The 16,942-nt window shown below is 39.8% G+C and overlaps 1 protein-coding gene across 1 annotated transcript in view; it reads right to left on the bottom strand.

The window, feature by feature from the left end:
• Positions 1-1,865: 1,865 nt before the first annotated feature.
• Pggt1b (protein geranylgeranyltransferase type I subunit beta) overlaps positions 1,866-16,942 on the bottom strand; it is a 39,548-nt gene continuing 24,471 nt past the window's right edge. Inside the window, exons 7-9 of the mRNA XM_057788812.1 lie at positions 15,455-15,639; positions 13,468-13,576; positions 1,866-8,449 (exon numbers count right to left, since the gene is read on the bottom strand). Coding sequence (XP_057644795.1) covers positions 8,268-8,449; positions 13,468-13,576; positions 15,455-15,639 — 476 coding nt within the window. The 3' untranslated portion in view covers positions 1,866-8,267. The remainder of the gene's footprint in view (positions 8,450-13,467; positions 13,577-15,454; positions 15,640-16,942) is intronic.

The raw sequence follows: 16,942 nt of genomic DNA, 5'->3' as shown, positions 1-16,942 counted from the left end.
ACTACATTTCTATGTACCACCAGACTCATCACACTAGCTTTTCAGGGATGGAAGTAAAAAAACTATCACATTATTAAATTTGAATTTACTGTCGAGTACAACCCCTATTTCTTAAATATAAAGCTTACAGATCATTACTACTTGTCTTACTCAAGCTAGTTTTCCCAAATCTTGAACTTCAACGTGCATCAGAGCCACTCAGAGGCCTGTGCGAACAGCCATCCGGCACCCTAGTCTCCTGTTCACCAGAAGCAGGAAACCTGATTTTACGAGATGTTCCTGGAGGAGTCACCACTTGCTCACTTGGCCTTCCCTCTTGACCCTAGCTGACTCACCGCTGTTGCTGTTGATTGCCTCACTGGTGTTAGAACCAGTGTCCTAGGCATCAGCTGCAGACTGACGGCTCCTCAGGAACCTTCCAGGCTTCTAGTCCCAGATTGGGATGACTGAGGCAGCAGCCTCTTAAACTGAGCAACTACTGAGTTTCAGCCCCTCAGGTGTGAGACATTTACTGTTGCTATTTCAAAATAAGCTAACTTTATAAATTTTTATAAATTTATTTATTCAGAAGGAGGGGGAGGAGGAGAAGTATAGTTGTTATTTCTGTTCCAGGTGATGTCAATGATTCTGTCTGGAAACTCCATGTTAGAAACTGTTAACAAAAAGATGATTTTCTGATTTCACTTACAAGCATATAAACTTAGCACTCAACATCAGAATGTGTTCCTGCGTATTTGTAACAAGGGATTAACACTTCCCCCACCAGAAACACCTCTTCAAACTGACAGATTTCAATGCAGCTGAGGCTGTGGACAGACAGAGTCTGGCTGGTGAGTTAATATGCATGGTCTGCATAGGACAATTTAAAAATAAGTACCAATATTTCTTAAACACACATCCTTTGGCCCAGAAATGCGTTTTGTGGGAACCCTGCAGAAATCAATCAATGTTTATAGGAGCATTCTTAAATTAGAAATGAACTAAGTATCTATCAGTAGAATGCCGACCTGGCATGCAAGCAGCCCTAAACACAAGCCCTAGCAGCAGGGAAGCTGAGGCAGGAAGATCAGAAGTTCAAGGTCATCTCCAGGAATAGGAGGGTCTGAGAACAGCCTGGAATACAGGAGGGGAAGGAAAGAGAATAAAATGAGTGCCGAGTCACAAAAGACACTGAAGGATTACATGAGTATTTCTGCAGTCTGACTACTGGGTAGTTTTCATAACAGGCTCACTTAAAACCCTGCAACAAAGCGGCCTCTGTGGACAGTCTACCGTGGTACTTAACTGCTGCAATTTAAACTACAAGATAAACTTCTTTTAATGTTCTAGGAAGCTACTCTAGTGCACTTATCAAAGTGATTATCTCAGGCACTGTTTCCTTAGAGAAGATAGTCTACCAAATACCCCTGACACGTTCAAATAGGATGAAATGAGGAGGAAGATCAACTATGAATCTTAGCCATCAAAAAAACTTTCACGTGCACTTCAGCTTCACGTGCCTTCCATGTTCCCACATAGTATTTCTGTTTGATGGTGGTGCTGAGGATGGGACCCAGAGCCTGGTGCATGCTAAGCACATGCTTTACTGCAGACCTACATCCCTTGCCTTTACACACACTTAAAAAAAAAACAAAAACCTGCATTTTGTATTATATAGTTCTACAGAACCATATACCATCTTCCAAAAGGAAGACACCATATATGTAATCTTCAATTACTTCAGAAAATCCCATATACACTTTTAACAACAGCCCTTAATTCAAGTAGAGCTTTAATGAAAAATTAGCAGAACATTAGGGAAGATGTGGAAAGCGGCCACAGGGTGTAGGATAAAGACCCCAGTTAAGGAAAGATTGCAGGCTGAAAGAACACACATGGAAGGCATGTGCTCTAGTGCTGGAACCATTGCTGGGAATACAGACCTAATGCCAGCGACTCTTAGATTAAGGTACAAGATGAGGACAAGGAATAAGCCACCAGTCTTTCCCGATGCCACAGAGAACCTGACTAGCAGATTCCTTTCACAGAAGCTGTGGAAGCAAGGCTTTCTTAGGCAGCAACTTGCCAAGAGCTACCAGAATTTAGAATGTGCAAAAGTTTATCCCAACAATTCCATATTCACAAACTCACCTAAAAGGAACACACAAATAGGTAGTGTGGAAATACATTCTCAAGAACCTTACAGCAACTTATTTGTCACAACTGTTAAAATCCACATATTGAGAGACATCGTATCACAGAATGACTGAAATTTACAATACAGAATATACAATATCTTGGTGTATAGTGCACATGCAGAGGTTTGAGACAGATGAAGCTATGAAGAATGTGTAAATATGTGAACAATTACACAGTTACTTAGGTAACTAGGTACTTAGTTAAAAGTTCCCTCTCTCACTGATTTCAGATGCTGCCTTTATTCTAATGTGCTGCTGGGACTATTCTAACGTTTCATTTTCCTTGTTTACACAACTAGTTTTTAATACCAAACTTTTGGTTCACTTAGCAATATATCACAAACATCACTGTGTGTCTTAACACCTGTGTAAGTGTCACACTGTATGAACGTATCATAAAGAGTGTCTTTCCTATGACTTACAAACACACTGGAAGATCCTCAAAGCACAGCATCCATTTCTGCGCTTAATATAAATGTGTAGACATGGGCCTGCCTGAGCAAAGCGCGCACATACTCAGTTCTGTGTCTGGCAGGGCTGGTTTCTTCTCGCTTTCTCAGTTTTAACGGACAGTCTAATACGTTCTCTCATTCAGCGAGCACAGTGTTTATGGCAGTGGCATTAAATTTACAAACTAACGCAAGAAAACTGTTTTCATGCTGTCTTCCTATTAACAGTAAGGACACACTTATTCGAGTCTGTTGCCTTCCAAGAGTTTTCTTTTTCCAAAGCAGGATTTTCTCATGGAGGTGTTTTAAACAAGTCTGATTGAGTTCACACGTGAGTCTCCTGGTTTAGTAATCACAGACAGAGATCTAGAGGTGTGTCGTCCAAATGGCCTGGATTTATGCAGATATAGTTATGTAGTCTTTTTTTTAACTAAACATTTTTATTGAGTTGTATTTACATACACAGAACAGTGCACAAAGCATGATTGATGGTACAGCTTGGTAAATATTCATAAAATGGATGCACCTATGTAATCAGCACCAGAGAGCCCTTGTATTCTCTTCTAGGGCAAAGAAGCCAAGTAAGACACAGTGTATACACCATACAGTCGCACTTATGGAAAGCTCACAACAGCGGACCTGGCTGGAAGAAGGTGATTTCTGACAACACTGGGCTCCGTCTTGTGGGACTGTGAAAACGCAGTCCTCGCGCTGCCTGCACGCTAACGACCGCTGCTACTTAGGTTCTCTTACGGTTTGGTGTCTCAAAATAATACCTTGGGGTTTTTCAAGTAGATGATCCTGTTCTCTTCAGGTTTTAAGATGTATTATTATTAGTGTGTATGGGTATACATGTCATGACATGCACGAGGCCATAGGACAACTCTGTGGAGCTGGTTTTCTCTTTCCACCTTTACATGGATTCTAGGAAATCTAATTTGGTTGCCAGGCTTGTGTAGCAAGAGCCTCTACCAACTGAAAGAGCTCCCCTGCCTCACCTTATTTCTAGAAAGGGTTGTTGGGGGATTTGGGGCTCATCGATTAGGCTGGGCTGGCTAGCCGACAGGTTCCAGCATCTGCCTGTTTCTGCTTTCTCAGCGCTGCGAACAAGTGCGCAATATCAAGCTTGGCTTTTGCCTTGGGTGCTGGGGATCAAGCTCAGGTCTTTGTGACTGAGTGGCAAACACCGCCAAAAGAGCTATCGCCCCAGTCTGTGGAGATACTAGTAAGCCTGAATGGCCCAGAATTTGCTTTTTTGCCATAATTTTTGTTGTGTTTTTAAATTTATGTCATTTTATCAACTTTACAAAGTAAACATAAGAAAATTTTCCTTTTATGCAGCAATTTGAGATTCAAGATCCTTTTTCTGGCTTCTGGAATTATTAAAGCAATGTTGAGATTCTTCAGTCTTACAAGATTGTACAATGATCTTTTGTTTGCATTTTCCTATGGTAGCTGTATTCTCTGCATTGAATTTTATCAATTTGCATTTTTCTCTAAAAACTTCCTTTGAATTTGTGTGAGAATCCTAAGACAACTGGCAATCAGTTGTGTTTAGTGGCCCTTCCCTTTGTCACTTATGTTTTCCTGCTTGCTCCTCCTCTGTCTTAAAGACGTTAGCTGATGGGTCATTTCCCTGAGGATTCCGACCATGCCAAAGGAGCCTTTGCATTTCTTGACTTAAGACTAAATGGCTTTTGCATTATTGTTTTGCCTCCTTCCTCTGCTTGGTTTCATTTTGCTTCGTGCTCCAATTCTTTTTTTAATTGTTTTTATTGAGCTATACATATTTCTTCGCTGCTTTCCTTGCCCCAGTTCTGAGACAATGTGTGTCACTGCAGACACTATATGCTGCTGCCATGCCCTGCTGTTAGGTTTCATGGGCCTTGGTCTGGTTCACTCTAATTCTGGGAACCGAATGCTCACCTGTTTTTTTCTTTAGGTTAAATTGTTGTTTAGAAGGAAGAGTTGCTCTAGAAAGTGGCTCCAAAGTGGCTCTATCTTCTCAGTACCCTTCCTTTTCCTGTGATTTAAATGATTGAACATGCCTATATTTATGCATCTGTGTCTACGGGCCTTTCCTCCCAATACTTATTTTAGCTATCTCTCCTTTATGTCGCATGCCTAGCCTGTCCAGTTTGGATTCTAATTCTACTAGTTTCTTCCCAGTGCTGTGCTTTCCCTAACTTCAAACAGCACACAGATCAGGCCAGGCTGTCCTATCTACTATGACCAACACATCTTCCACTGCCCCGCACTCACCAGATCACTGGCAGGATTCTGTACAGCTCTGTCGAGTTTCAGCCTTCATTTTCAGATTGCCCACTGCCCTCTGCAGTGAGAACATGGCAATACCACAGTTCTCCGATTTGCAGGGCTTCAGAACCGGGCTGCTTTCCTCCTCGATCCTCTGTAGAGGTGAAACTATGCTGGCCAAAACCACACACGTCACATTTGTTCTTTCATTGTATGCTGAGGCTCAGGCTGGTACCACCTGTCACCTAGTTTTGCAATGACTGTGGCTATACTTGATATTCCTTCTGTTACTTATTGGGAAAGTTAAAAAGGCTACTCTCTTGGCAGCATCTTCCTTCAGTTTAAACCCTGTTAAGATTTCTATTATATAAGAAATTTTTAAAAACACTTTTATGGTCATATGAAACTATAATTAGAAAAAGTGCTTTTAATATACTATCTCATTTAATCCTGAATCTGCCTACTGAAATTAGTCTAATGTTTACTTCATTTTACCAACAGGGAAAATTGGGTTTAAGATCATGCAGCTCACGGGCAGATATGTGGTATAAACCTCAACTCACCCTGCTTCAGACAACCTCCATCACTCTGTTTATCAAATAGTATCAGGTCTGACACTTCAAATTATCACCACTGTCAGTAAAATTTATATCTGAACTTTATTACTTATAAATACCAATTTTAAAGTCTAATAAAAACAAGTATTACAGGTCAAACCTAAAACTGTAGGCGATAAATAAATGTTTCTTGCTATTACTCTTCGAAAGTACACTAAGGAAATGGAGAGAGGCCGGCTGGGAGGGAACGGTGCTGCACATCCTCACTTCATGCTTCTCCTCTTACTGCCACTACTGCTAGAGAACAGGTTCTATGTAAAACAGTGCTCAGAATTCACTCTATTAGTAAACAGTTTCTTAGACACAACTATTTAGGAAAAGCTAGAAAGAGTTTTTCCGTACTTCAAAACAACTCAACATTTTTTGGTTGATATGTTTCTATGAAACACGAACATTCACTGGTCCATAAAGTATCACGTGGAACCTTGCCTCTTAGAGTATAGTAAAATTATTCTGCCATTAATATTCCTTTGCCAATAAATTACTCAAGGAGTTTGAAAATATAAATTACTTTTATGTTATAAATCTTCTACTTATTAATAACCAATTTTCTTACCTTCTATAACTGACAGCAACTCAGGAAAAACATTGGCTTCTGCTATACACCTAGAGAATTTCCATATTGCTGTTTCAGTTCTTAATGTTTAAGAGATAACTCAGGCTGAGACAGGATTGTTGTTATTTGCTTGGATTTAAACAGAAACAACTGGACAACTCATGGGATGACAATGTTGGTGAAGCTTTTCTCTCCACCACTGGAAGACTGATTTATAAAGACGACTTGGTTGGTTTGTTAGTTTTGGGGCCAAGGATCAAAGCCAGGGAGTCAGGCCATCAGCTGGACTCCCAGCACTGCGTTAGTGGACTTTGCAAACTCAATCCTAAAACTAAGCATGCCAACAAGTGATGTATTATTTTTAATCATATGGCAGGTTTCCCTTTAGAATTATTATTTAGGAAATGTCTCTTTAGTTAATAATGAAGATGTTATTATCTACCCAGTAACACTAATAATTTAGCTTTTACAATGATGTCTGCAGATTAATGATATAACTTTTATTATTAGCAAGACCAACACATCCATTTCCTCTAAGTGAAGAGATTCCCCTCCTGTCACCGAGTCATGGCTGTGATTTAATGACGAGTTGACTGCTAATGATTTTACACCAACTTCTTTTGGTTGTTAGTTTACAGAATTAAGATAAGACAATGAATAAGTAAAACCATAGTTTATCCCCTCTAGATGGATATATTTTCTTCCCACTTAGTCAAAAATAGAAAAATAAAAATGATTATGTATACTTTCGTGGTTCTGTTTGTAGTTAAAGATTTATCAAACTTAAAAACATTAGAAAATCATTTCCAGGCTGAGTATCACTATCCAGAATGCATGGAACTAAAAGTAATGTTTCAGATGTTAGATTCTGTTTTCAGATTTCGGACCATTTACATATACACTTTATCTTGCGGATGGGACCTGCACCTGACCACGGAATGCATTTATTTCATACCTTTTACTCAGTAGTTTCAAGCAGCTTTACACACTATTTACCGTGTCCCTGATATTCATCTGAGACCTGCTGTATGAAGTGGTGGAATTTTCCAACTGTGTCATACTAACAGTCAAAAAATTTAGATTCTGGACCATTTCAGATAATGAATTTTTATTATTTTTGTTGCTGCTGTTTTTTTTGAGGGGGGGGGCGGACGGACAAGGTCTCACTATGTAGTTCTAGCTGCCCTTGAACTCACAGAGCTCTGCCTGCCTCTGCCTCCTGAGTGCTGAGTTAAAGGCATATGCCTCACTACCTGGCCAGATATTAAATTTTGGGTTAAAGATGCTCAACCTGGTAAGTGAGAGATAAAGCAGCTAACTATAGTGGCTATAAAATATTGAGAAAAAAAAAAAAAGAAAATAAAACAGCCAAGGAACTAAAAAGAACTGTACAAGTATAATTTACAGTGTCATGAACTTCAGAAGAATAGATCACCGAATGTCTTTGTTTCTAAATAGCCAAGATTATTTCCTCCCTTGCCCCGGACAAAAAGTAGCCAGTGATTTGGGATTAAAACAAAACAAAACAGGTACTCATCCAAGGAACCTCTAATAAAGACACACAACACAGAACCTTCTCATTCATAATTTCACAGTTCAATCACTTCTCCCTCAGTTATGTAGACTCTCTCTGTAGAAAACTATAGTATTAGTTAAGCCTATTTTTCCTTACTATGAACTTTTAATTTCATCCGTTTAGGTTACACAAGTCTAGTTGGCACATCTTAAGAATAACACAAAATATGTTATTCTTGAAGAAAATTATAAGAGCATCGATTTTTAAAGAATAATTCAGATACTTAATTAAATAAAGTAAATTTCTTACCATCAGCAGTAGACATTTTTAAGTGATCACTAAATGCTCACCTCAAGATTATCAATGCCATATGAAGTGTAAACTTGAAAAATTATGTCCATTTTGTAAGCCAGAACTTGTACTGGAGGGTTTTAAGAAGATAACACACATTCATACATAGAGCAGATCTCCCCCAAGAAACTTCTCAGAAACACGGTATAAACACTTAAGGGCCACAACAGAGTCCTGAGGAGGTCTTGAAATCCAGTACAGTGGTTACTGGATCAAGACCAATCCTGCAGTGTTAGCAGTACAAGCTTTGACTTAAGACTACCCCTTAAAAAAGAGCACACTTGGTTACACATGGCTTTTAACCTTGAGCTACAGTTACGCTACAAACCCACGACCCAGGGTCAGTCAAGTGGAAATATGGACATTCTCTGAGCACTCTTTAGAGTCCTTGGTCTTCCAGCTTTGATGGAGATCTTGAAGGCGCTCAGAAGTTCGTGTGCTTACATTCAGAGCAGGATGAACCTTACAGATTCCACTCTCCTCCATTAGGGACAGGCCGCAGATCCCGAAGTATGCATGCAAAGCGTCTGAAAAGGCATTTCATGATCAGCATTCTCACTGAACAAACTGCAAGCATCTACAGCCAATTACTACATAAAAAAATTAGAAAAATGCTAGTTTTTGAAAGCATTAGTCTCAATTTCAAGCACCATTTTAAAAAGTGAATCAAAATCATGTACTGATTACTGAAATTACTGTTAGAGGAACACATCACATGATTTTCTTGCCTATGTTCTCTACGGATCAGAGTAACAATGCCTCCTGCTGTCTTAAAATATAGAGAAAAAAATTATAGTATAAAACAATTTTTCATTTTCAATTTGGTTTTCATGGTTCTAAGTGCACCCAGGGCTTTTTAGATGATCAGCATGCCCTTCACCACCAAACTGTAGACAGAACCCTAGAAAGTTTTCTAAAAACGAAAACAAAACAGCCTTTGAAATGAGGCAGCAACACCTGTCCATTCACCCAAGTTTTGTCCCAACATATCTGAAGCATACACCAGCACTGTGTGCAGTAAACGGAGCTCTAAGCGTACACCAGCACTGTGTGCAGTAAATGGAGCTCTAAGCGTACACCAGCACTGTGTGCAGTACATGGAGCTCTAAGCGTACACCAGCACTGTGTGCAGTACATGGAGCTCTAAGCGTACACCAGCACTGTGTGCAGTACATGGAGCTCTAAGCGTACACCAGCACTGTGTGCAGTAAACGGAGCTCTAAGCGTACACCAGCACTGTGTGCAGTACATGGAGCTCTAAGTGTACACCAGCACTGTGTGCAGTAAACGGAGCTCTAAGTGTACACCAGCACTGTGTGCAGTACACGGAGCAGGCAGCACACAGGAGAGCTGTGCCCTGACAGCACACAGACTCCCTTTAGCCTCACTAGTCCCCCATTTCCAGGGAGCCACAACCCTCTGACGAGCAGTCATGAAAACACATGGCCTCTGCCTGCCTGAGAACCTTATATAGACTTCAGAAGTACTCAGAACTCTGCAGTTACAGGAACACTACAAAAAAAGTTTCATAGCAACCAAGAATACTTTTCTATTTTTGAAATGGCCAGCATTTGAGATCCTAAGAGCTATTAAAGTTCAGAATACCTTACCAGGTCTAACTGTCACAAGCTAAATGGCTTACTTTCCCCTAATTCTCAGAGTAAAAAATAAAAATATCCCTATTCCTGATAGTTACTCTAAAATTACAAGGCAAACACAGCAATATTAAACTTTATTTAGAAATTAGAAAATTTTTAAGGAAAAAGAAAAAGTAAAAAGAGGAGCTAGAGAGATAGAGCTCAGCAGGTCAAGAGCACAGGTTGATCGCTCAGAGTCGCAGCACCCACAGCGCAGTCATCTGTGCCTCCAATTGCACCTGCAGTGCTGCATGCATGTGGTGCACAGCCATTAACACAGGCAAATATTCCATACAGATAAAGGTTAAAGAAAAAGGTGAATAGTAAGGAGCATAACACAAATTGAGAATAATATAAATTGGATCTTGTATAAAATCTAAATCTCTCCATATTTTTTCCTCAAAAGAAGTTTTGTAAAAGTCAGAAACCAGAACTTCAAATCATTAAAACAAAACTTCCCAAACAACCCAACAACCAAACCCCTCATCTGTGGACAGTGATATACTTCATTTAATAAGACAAAAGTAGTCTCCACAAACATAATAAAGGTCCTGGTGCCAAATCTGCTACAAATCTTACTAAAACCAAGTTAAGGCGCTCTTTTGGAAAACTGTTGTTTGGATGGCTCTTCTAAAGGCTCACTGAGCAGGTAGGCCTTGCCCCTCAGACCGTCTGCGTGAGGGTGTGCAGGCTCCAGGGACACATGTCTCTAAGTCGTCAATAAGCACACATGTGGATATAAACACAAGACTTGCCAACTGATCTCTCTAGAAAAGTTTCAGAAATTTTCTTCAAAACATAGAACTGGAAAGCCCGGCCCGGTGGTAGTCCACACCTTGAACCCAGCACTTGGATGGCAAAGGCAGGATGATCAAGACTCAAGATACTCAAGATCATCTCTGGCTATATAGTGGGTTCAAGAGTAACCTGGGCCACATAGTAAGATCCTGTCTCAAAAATCTCAAGCCAACTGAACAAAAAGCCCACAAAAATAAAATTCCATAATATCAGAAATAATTGGTACTTCAAATATGAGATGCTTCCCTAAAGATTGCATTTATTTCCATTATTTGCTAAAACATTGCCAGACTGATAGGACAAAAAAATCATCAGGACCAAAATAATCATTAGATTTCTTAAGACATCAAACGTATTTAAAGCTACACACACACACACACACCCAAAAAATCTCAAAACTAATTATTTTGCTTTGGAAATTGATTTGTGAAAATGTATGTTGGGGTATGCCTTTGAAGCATCCCATATTTTCTCTAAGAAAGCATGTTTTACATTTTAAAAAGGCAGGCATAATTATTCCTTTTACTTTAAGCACAAACATACGATTTCATGAGCCTCTTCTTTACATTTTGACTCAAGCACAGAAACCCTACAGAGATGAACAGAAAAGCACTTGCTAATACTATGGTAACCAAGATCATGATTCTATTAAAGCACTTCAATGGCTGTGCCTTAGAGACAGGTGTCTATGTCTACAGCTAATCTTCCAATAACATGCAAATCAAACACACCAGTGCTCTCAATTACTTCAGCAAGGGTTTTTATAGTCAAGCTGCAAACAGGTTCGTTTTGCTGGAGTAAGTAAGTGAGGTGAGTAAAAAGGGTGCTAGTTTCTGAGTGCCAGTCATACGGTCTGTAGTTACCTGGGTCCTGCACGTTAGGTAAGAAGCATGACAAGTCAGAAATTAAGGTACTTATCTAAGGAAATTAACAAACCCCAGAGTAGTGGCCTTTCATCCTAGCTCTTGGGAGGCAGAGGTAGGTGTGATGGAGGATATCCTTCATCAGTGAATTCCAGCATCAAGATCAGATGAACAATTTAAATAGACCCATACAGAAATAGAAGCAGTCATCAAATGTCTCCCAAACAAAAAAAGCCCAGGGCCTGATGGTTTCAGTGCAGAATTCTAGCAGAACTTCAGAGAGCTAATACCTATATTCCTCAAATTGTTCAACACAATAGAAACAGAAGGAACATTGCCAAATTCATTTTATGAGGCTACAGTTACCCTGATACCCAAACCATACAAAGACTCAAGTGGAAAGAGAATTACAGACCAATTTCCCTCATGAACACTGATGCAAAAATACTCAGAATACTGGCAAACCAAATCCAAGAACAAATGAAAAAAAAAATCATTTAACATGATCAAGTTGACATTATCTCAGAGATGCAGGGTGGTTCAAAATATGAAATTGTCAATATAATCCACCATATAAATAAATTGAAAGAAAAAGCCATATGATCATCTCATTAGATACTGAAAAAGCATTTGACAAAAACCCAACACCACTTCATGATACAAGTCTTGGGAGATCAAGGATACAAAGAACATGTCTGTTGACTAAGGTTTTCTGTCCTACCTGGTCCTGCAGTTATTTAGTCCCAAAGAAATACACAGAGGTCTACATTAATTATAAACTGATTGGCCTATTAGCTCAGGATTCTTATTAACTAATTATAATTTATATTAGCCCATAATTCTTGTCTGTGTTAGCCACGTGGCTTGGTACCTTTTTTGGCAAGGCAATCACTTCTTGCTTGCTCTGTGCCTGGCTTCCTCTGTGAATGGGTGACGACTGCAGACTGAAACTTTCCTCTTCCCAGAATTCTTGTTGCCCTGTCTCTACTTTCTGCCTGGTCGCTCTGCCTATACTTCCTGCCTGGCTACTGGCCAACCAGTGTTTATTTAAAATACAAGTGACAAGGTACAGACCATTGTCCCACAGCTCATATCTAAACATAATAAAAGCAATACACAGCAAGCCAACAGCCAACATCAAATTAAATGAAGAGAAATTCAAAGTGATTCCACTAAAATCAAGAATAAGACAAGGCTGTCCACTCTCTTCATATCTATTCAATATGTACTTGAAGTTCTAGCTAGAGCAATAAGACAACAAAAGGAGATCAAGGGGATACAAATTGGAAAGAAAGAAGTCAAACTTTCACTGTTTGCAGATGATATGATAGTATATATAAGTGACCCCCAAAATTCTACCTGGGAATACCTACAGCCGATAAACACCTTAAATAATGTGTCAGGATACAATATCAACTCAAAATAAAATCAATAGCCCTCCTACAAATGATAAAAGGGCCAAGAAAGAAATCAGAGCAACATCACCCTTTACAACAGCCACAAATAACATAAAATATCACTAACCAAAGAACTGAAAGACCTGTACGACAAGAACTTTTACGTCTCTGAAGAAACTGAAGAAGATATCAGAAAATGGAAAGACCTCCCATGTTCTTGAATAGATAGGATGAATATAATGCAATCTTACCAACAGCAATCTACAGATTCAAGCTGCTTTTGATCAAAGTTTTATTACAGCAAAAGAAAAGCATATTAGAACACCATCAGCCCAAGTACAGCTAATAACCCTGATTTTTTTAGATGAGCCAAGTAACTCCTTGCTTCAGGTAGGGCCCCTTAGTTTCACAAATGAAATAAAACATTTGTAAGGATTAGGAGTGTTGGGGGATGCATATTATACTATTACCTTGACAATTTGCCCTTCCTTTATACTACCCATACCTTAAGTCTGTCTTAAATATCTTTAGTTTTTATTTTGTGTGTGGACATCAATAGGTTTATAGGTACACATGCAGAGGTCAAAAGAGTGTATGGGTTGGTTCTCCCTTTCTACCATGTTGGCTCTGGGGATTGAACCCAGGTCACCAGATCAATAGCAGGTGTATTTATCCACTGAACCATTTCACCAGCCTTTAAACATAATCTTTTATAAAATGTACTATTTACTGTAATGTTACAACTGTGGCAATATTTTCTGTCATATACAATTTCTGAAAAACATACACTTACCAGGCCCACTCAAAAGTAAAACATGTACTGCTTTACATTCATGCCAAATGCAATTACCTGGGTGACTGTCTGGCCATTTGGCAAATCCTCCCACGAGCCGATCCTGAGTTGATAAGATGTAATTCCTGTTCTTTTCAAAGTTAGTATACTGGAAAATTTTCAGAAGCTAAAAACAAAATGACAAAAATTAACAGGCAAAAAACTTCTTATTGATTTGTGGCTCACATTTCAGCTACTGATTATTCGGATAGGCTTTTCTCTAGCTTAGACTCTCAGAGCAAATCTCTGGGGACTTGAGCACTTAAATTAGCCAACTACAGTATCTTCTTATTTTCTTACCTAGCTCATTAGCAAGAAGGCTTAATATTGTCAAGATACGACTTCTACCCAGGCATACCTACAGATACAGTAAATACTTACTAAAATCTCTCACACACACACAGAGTGAGTGGGGGGGAGGGAAGGAAGAAGGGAGAGGGAGAGAGGGAGAGGAACATTACTCAGACATAAAAAGGAATGGATGGGTCCTAACATTACACTAAGGGAAATAAGGAAGAAACAGAAGAACAAATATCGCATGATTGTACTTAAATGAGTGTGATGGCTTACAATGTCAACTTGTGGCAAATCTCTGGGCGTGTCTGTGTCTGTGAGGGACTTTCAAGATTAGGTTAACTAAGTTGGGGAACCCCCCTCAAATGTGGGCACGCTATTTGCCCAGGCTAAGATCTTAGACTGCATAAACAGGAGAAAGCTAACCAGCATCAGCATGCACTGCTCTATTTCCCGACTGAGGAAAACGTTATCAGCTACTCCCTGTTCCTATGGCCAGACAGACCCTCCCTAACCCCCAGAACTCTAAGCCGAATCAAACCTTTCCATCCTTAAGCTGCTGTTATCGGTTATTATAACAATGAGATAAGACACCCAGAAATGCCATATGAAGACAGCGCACAGAACAGTGACTGCAGGAGGCTGGGAGAGGACGGTGAGACTCCTGACAGGACAGAGGCCATGTACACAACGGCAGTGGTGTAATTATTATTATGGGTATTGTTATTACCACTGCATTATATACAAATGTTAAAATGCTAAACATACTACATATAGTTTACCACAAAGAAAGAAAAGTTCACAGAACTTTGTAACAGAGCAACCAACTTGACGACTCAGAGTCCTCTGACCAAAAGGAGAGTTTGGGTATTGGGAACTTCTGGGTGACACAACAGGAAACACCACCATCACTAAGTGATACTTACTATGGAAAGCAATTATGGCTCATTTTTAGATGTGGGATTGTGATACTAGGGTGTTGTTCTCTTATTTCATTTAGAAAAGAAATTAAAGAATTTCCAGAAACAAAACAAATGACTGTCTTGAAGTCAACACAGTGCTGGGAGGAGTAGACATGAAGTGGGTGAAGGGCAGCTGCTTTGGGATGACCACTACTGATGTATACATGGGAGTTCATTACACTATCCACTCTATTTAAAGTATGTCTGAAATTTTCGTGACTAATAAACGTACAAACGTATTTTTAAAACAGCATAAGAAGTAAACAGATAGGTGATTGCCTTCATTTTAAACCAGTCTCTTTCATTCCTTTCAACCACACACACAACTTTTAAGAGGAGAAAAACAGGACATTACAAGCAAGATGAACACAAACTCCTGTTATAGTCAGAACAGCTGCACAAGGGTGGTTCTTAAGGGTGAAGGCATTTCAAGATGCAAACAAGGGGGTAACAGTTCAGTGACTTTATGTAGCAAATCCAATCAGTGAATTTTGGAGATTTTAGGTAAAACAAACAATAAAAAAGAAAGAAAAATTTTAAATGGATTTCCAGTGAATGTTCTACGATTGTCTTTTTAAATTAACTTCCTGCTTCTGGACATGACTTCCAGATCAATCCCTGTTCTACATGCCCTAGGTGGTTTTATTAAGAAGGTGTCTGGCCTTATGGGTATGTAACAGTCCCACACAAGTTTTAAGCGGGTATAAATATCAAGGGCTTGGGTGCCTCACTCCCATGGCTTCTCTTACCTTTAAAGTTGCTCCCACCCAGAAGGAGTAACAGGTGTCAACAGGCTTATTAGGTCTTCCATGGTATCCATTCTGCTGCCTCATTATACACCACCTCTTTATCCTGTTTAGTTCTTTTTCTGAAAAAACTTCTTCCAGTTTACCCATCAGGCACAGTGATGCAATGCCACAAAAGGTTGATCCTCCTGATGATAATCAAAACACAAATGCTATGAGACAAGTTCTACCACGAAACTAGGAGTTTCAGGAATTTGTCAGTGTACCTCCAGCGTCAGGGTTACAGGTGCATGACATCATGCCCAGCTTATACTGGGAGATCTGAACTCAGGTCGCCTGTCACCATGCTGATATGGCATGTACTTTACCAACTGATCCTGACTGAATCTCCTCCTCACTGTGGCTTGTTAGCAGGCTCAGTGTGGTTATGATGCCTGTAATCTCAGTATTACAGTGGTTGAGGCAGGAATAATACATGGCTGAGGTCTGCCTGGGCTTAACAGCAAGAAGACCTGGTCTCAAGAAAATGAAACAGAACTGTGAAGATGGTCTAAAGCATAAAGCATATGCAGTATAAATGGAGGACCTGAGTTTAGATCCCTGGGATCAGCACAAGGCTGGGCATAACAGCACAGTCTGTAAGGCCAACAAGCTATCAAGGTTAGTTTGTCTGGTATACACGATGGCGAACAAGAGGCCTTGTCTCAAATAAGGTGGAACAAGGACCCTAACCTGAGGCTGTCTTCAGATCTTCACATATGTGGCATGCGTATGTGCCCATACTTACACATAAGTACACATATACACCATATAGGCACACACACAAATATTAAGTGTCATGTTTGGATACCACGCAATATAACTGCAATTTCTTTGTGCCAGTGAAGTGTCTACTCAGAGTGCTACAGCAGCAAGCACCAGAGCTTATCCTTCTAGAATTCTCCTTTCATACAACCACATGGATGGAAATTTCTCAAATAATTGTTTCTTGCCGGGCGGTGGTGGCGCACACCTTTAATCCCAGCACTCGGGAGGCAGAGGCAGGCGGATCTCTGTGAGTTCGAGACCAGCCTGGTCTACAAGAGCTAGTTCCAGGACAGACTCCAAAACCACAGAGAAACCCTGTCTCAAAAAACCAAAAAAAAAAAAAAAAAAAAAAAAAAAAAAAAAATTGTTTCTTGTTTCACAATGTAAGTCTCTGAAATTCAGCACAGATAGTTTCAAAGTCACTTTTCAAGAATGGAAATGTGTAGAAGCCAGCTATCAGTCACTGTTTGATGCTAACTTACAAATCCAAACGCTCAGCACAGAACACCCTCTACTTCAAAGAAGCATTTGACCTATAAAGGGGTATGTTGACGTGCATGTCTAAAACAAGGTTTGGGGAAACTTTCCCTTCCCATCATCCATCAATGAACAGTCTCTGCCCACCCCTGCCTGTAATGTCCAGTACTCACTGACTGGGAAGGCAGAGGTCACAGTTCCTGGCCT

Source organism: Chionomys nivalis, chromosome 14, assembly GCF_950005125.1.
Source record: "Chionomys nivalis chromosome 14, mChiNiv1.1, whole genome shotgun sequence".
Taxonomy (NCBI): domain Eukaryota; kingdom Metazoa; phylum Chordata; class Mammalia; order Rodentia; family Cricetidae; genus Chionomys; species Chionomys nivalis.
This window is presented reverse-complemented; position numbering and strand designations above follow the sequence as displayed.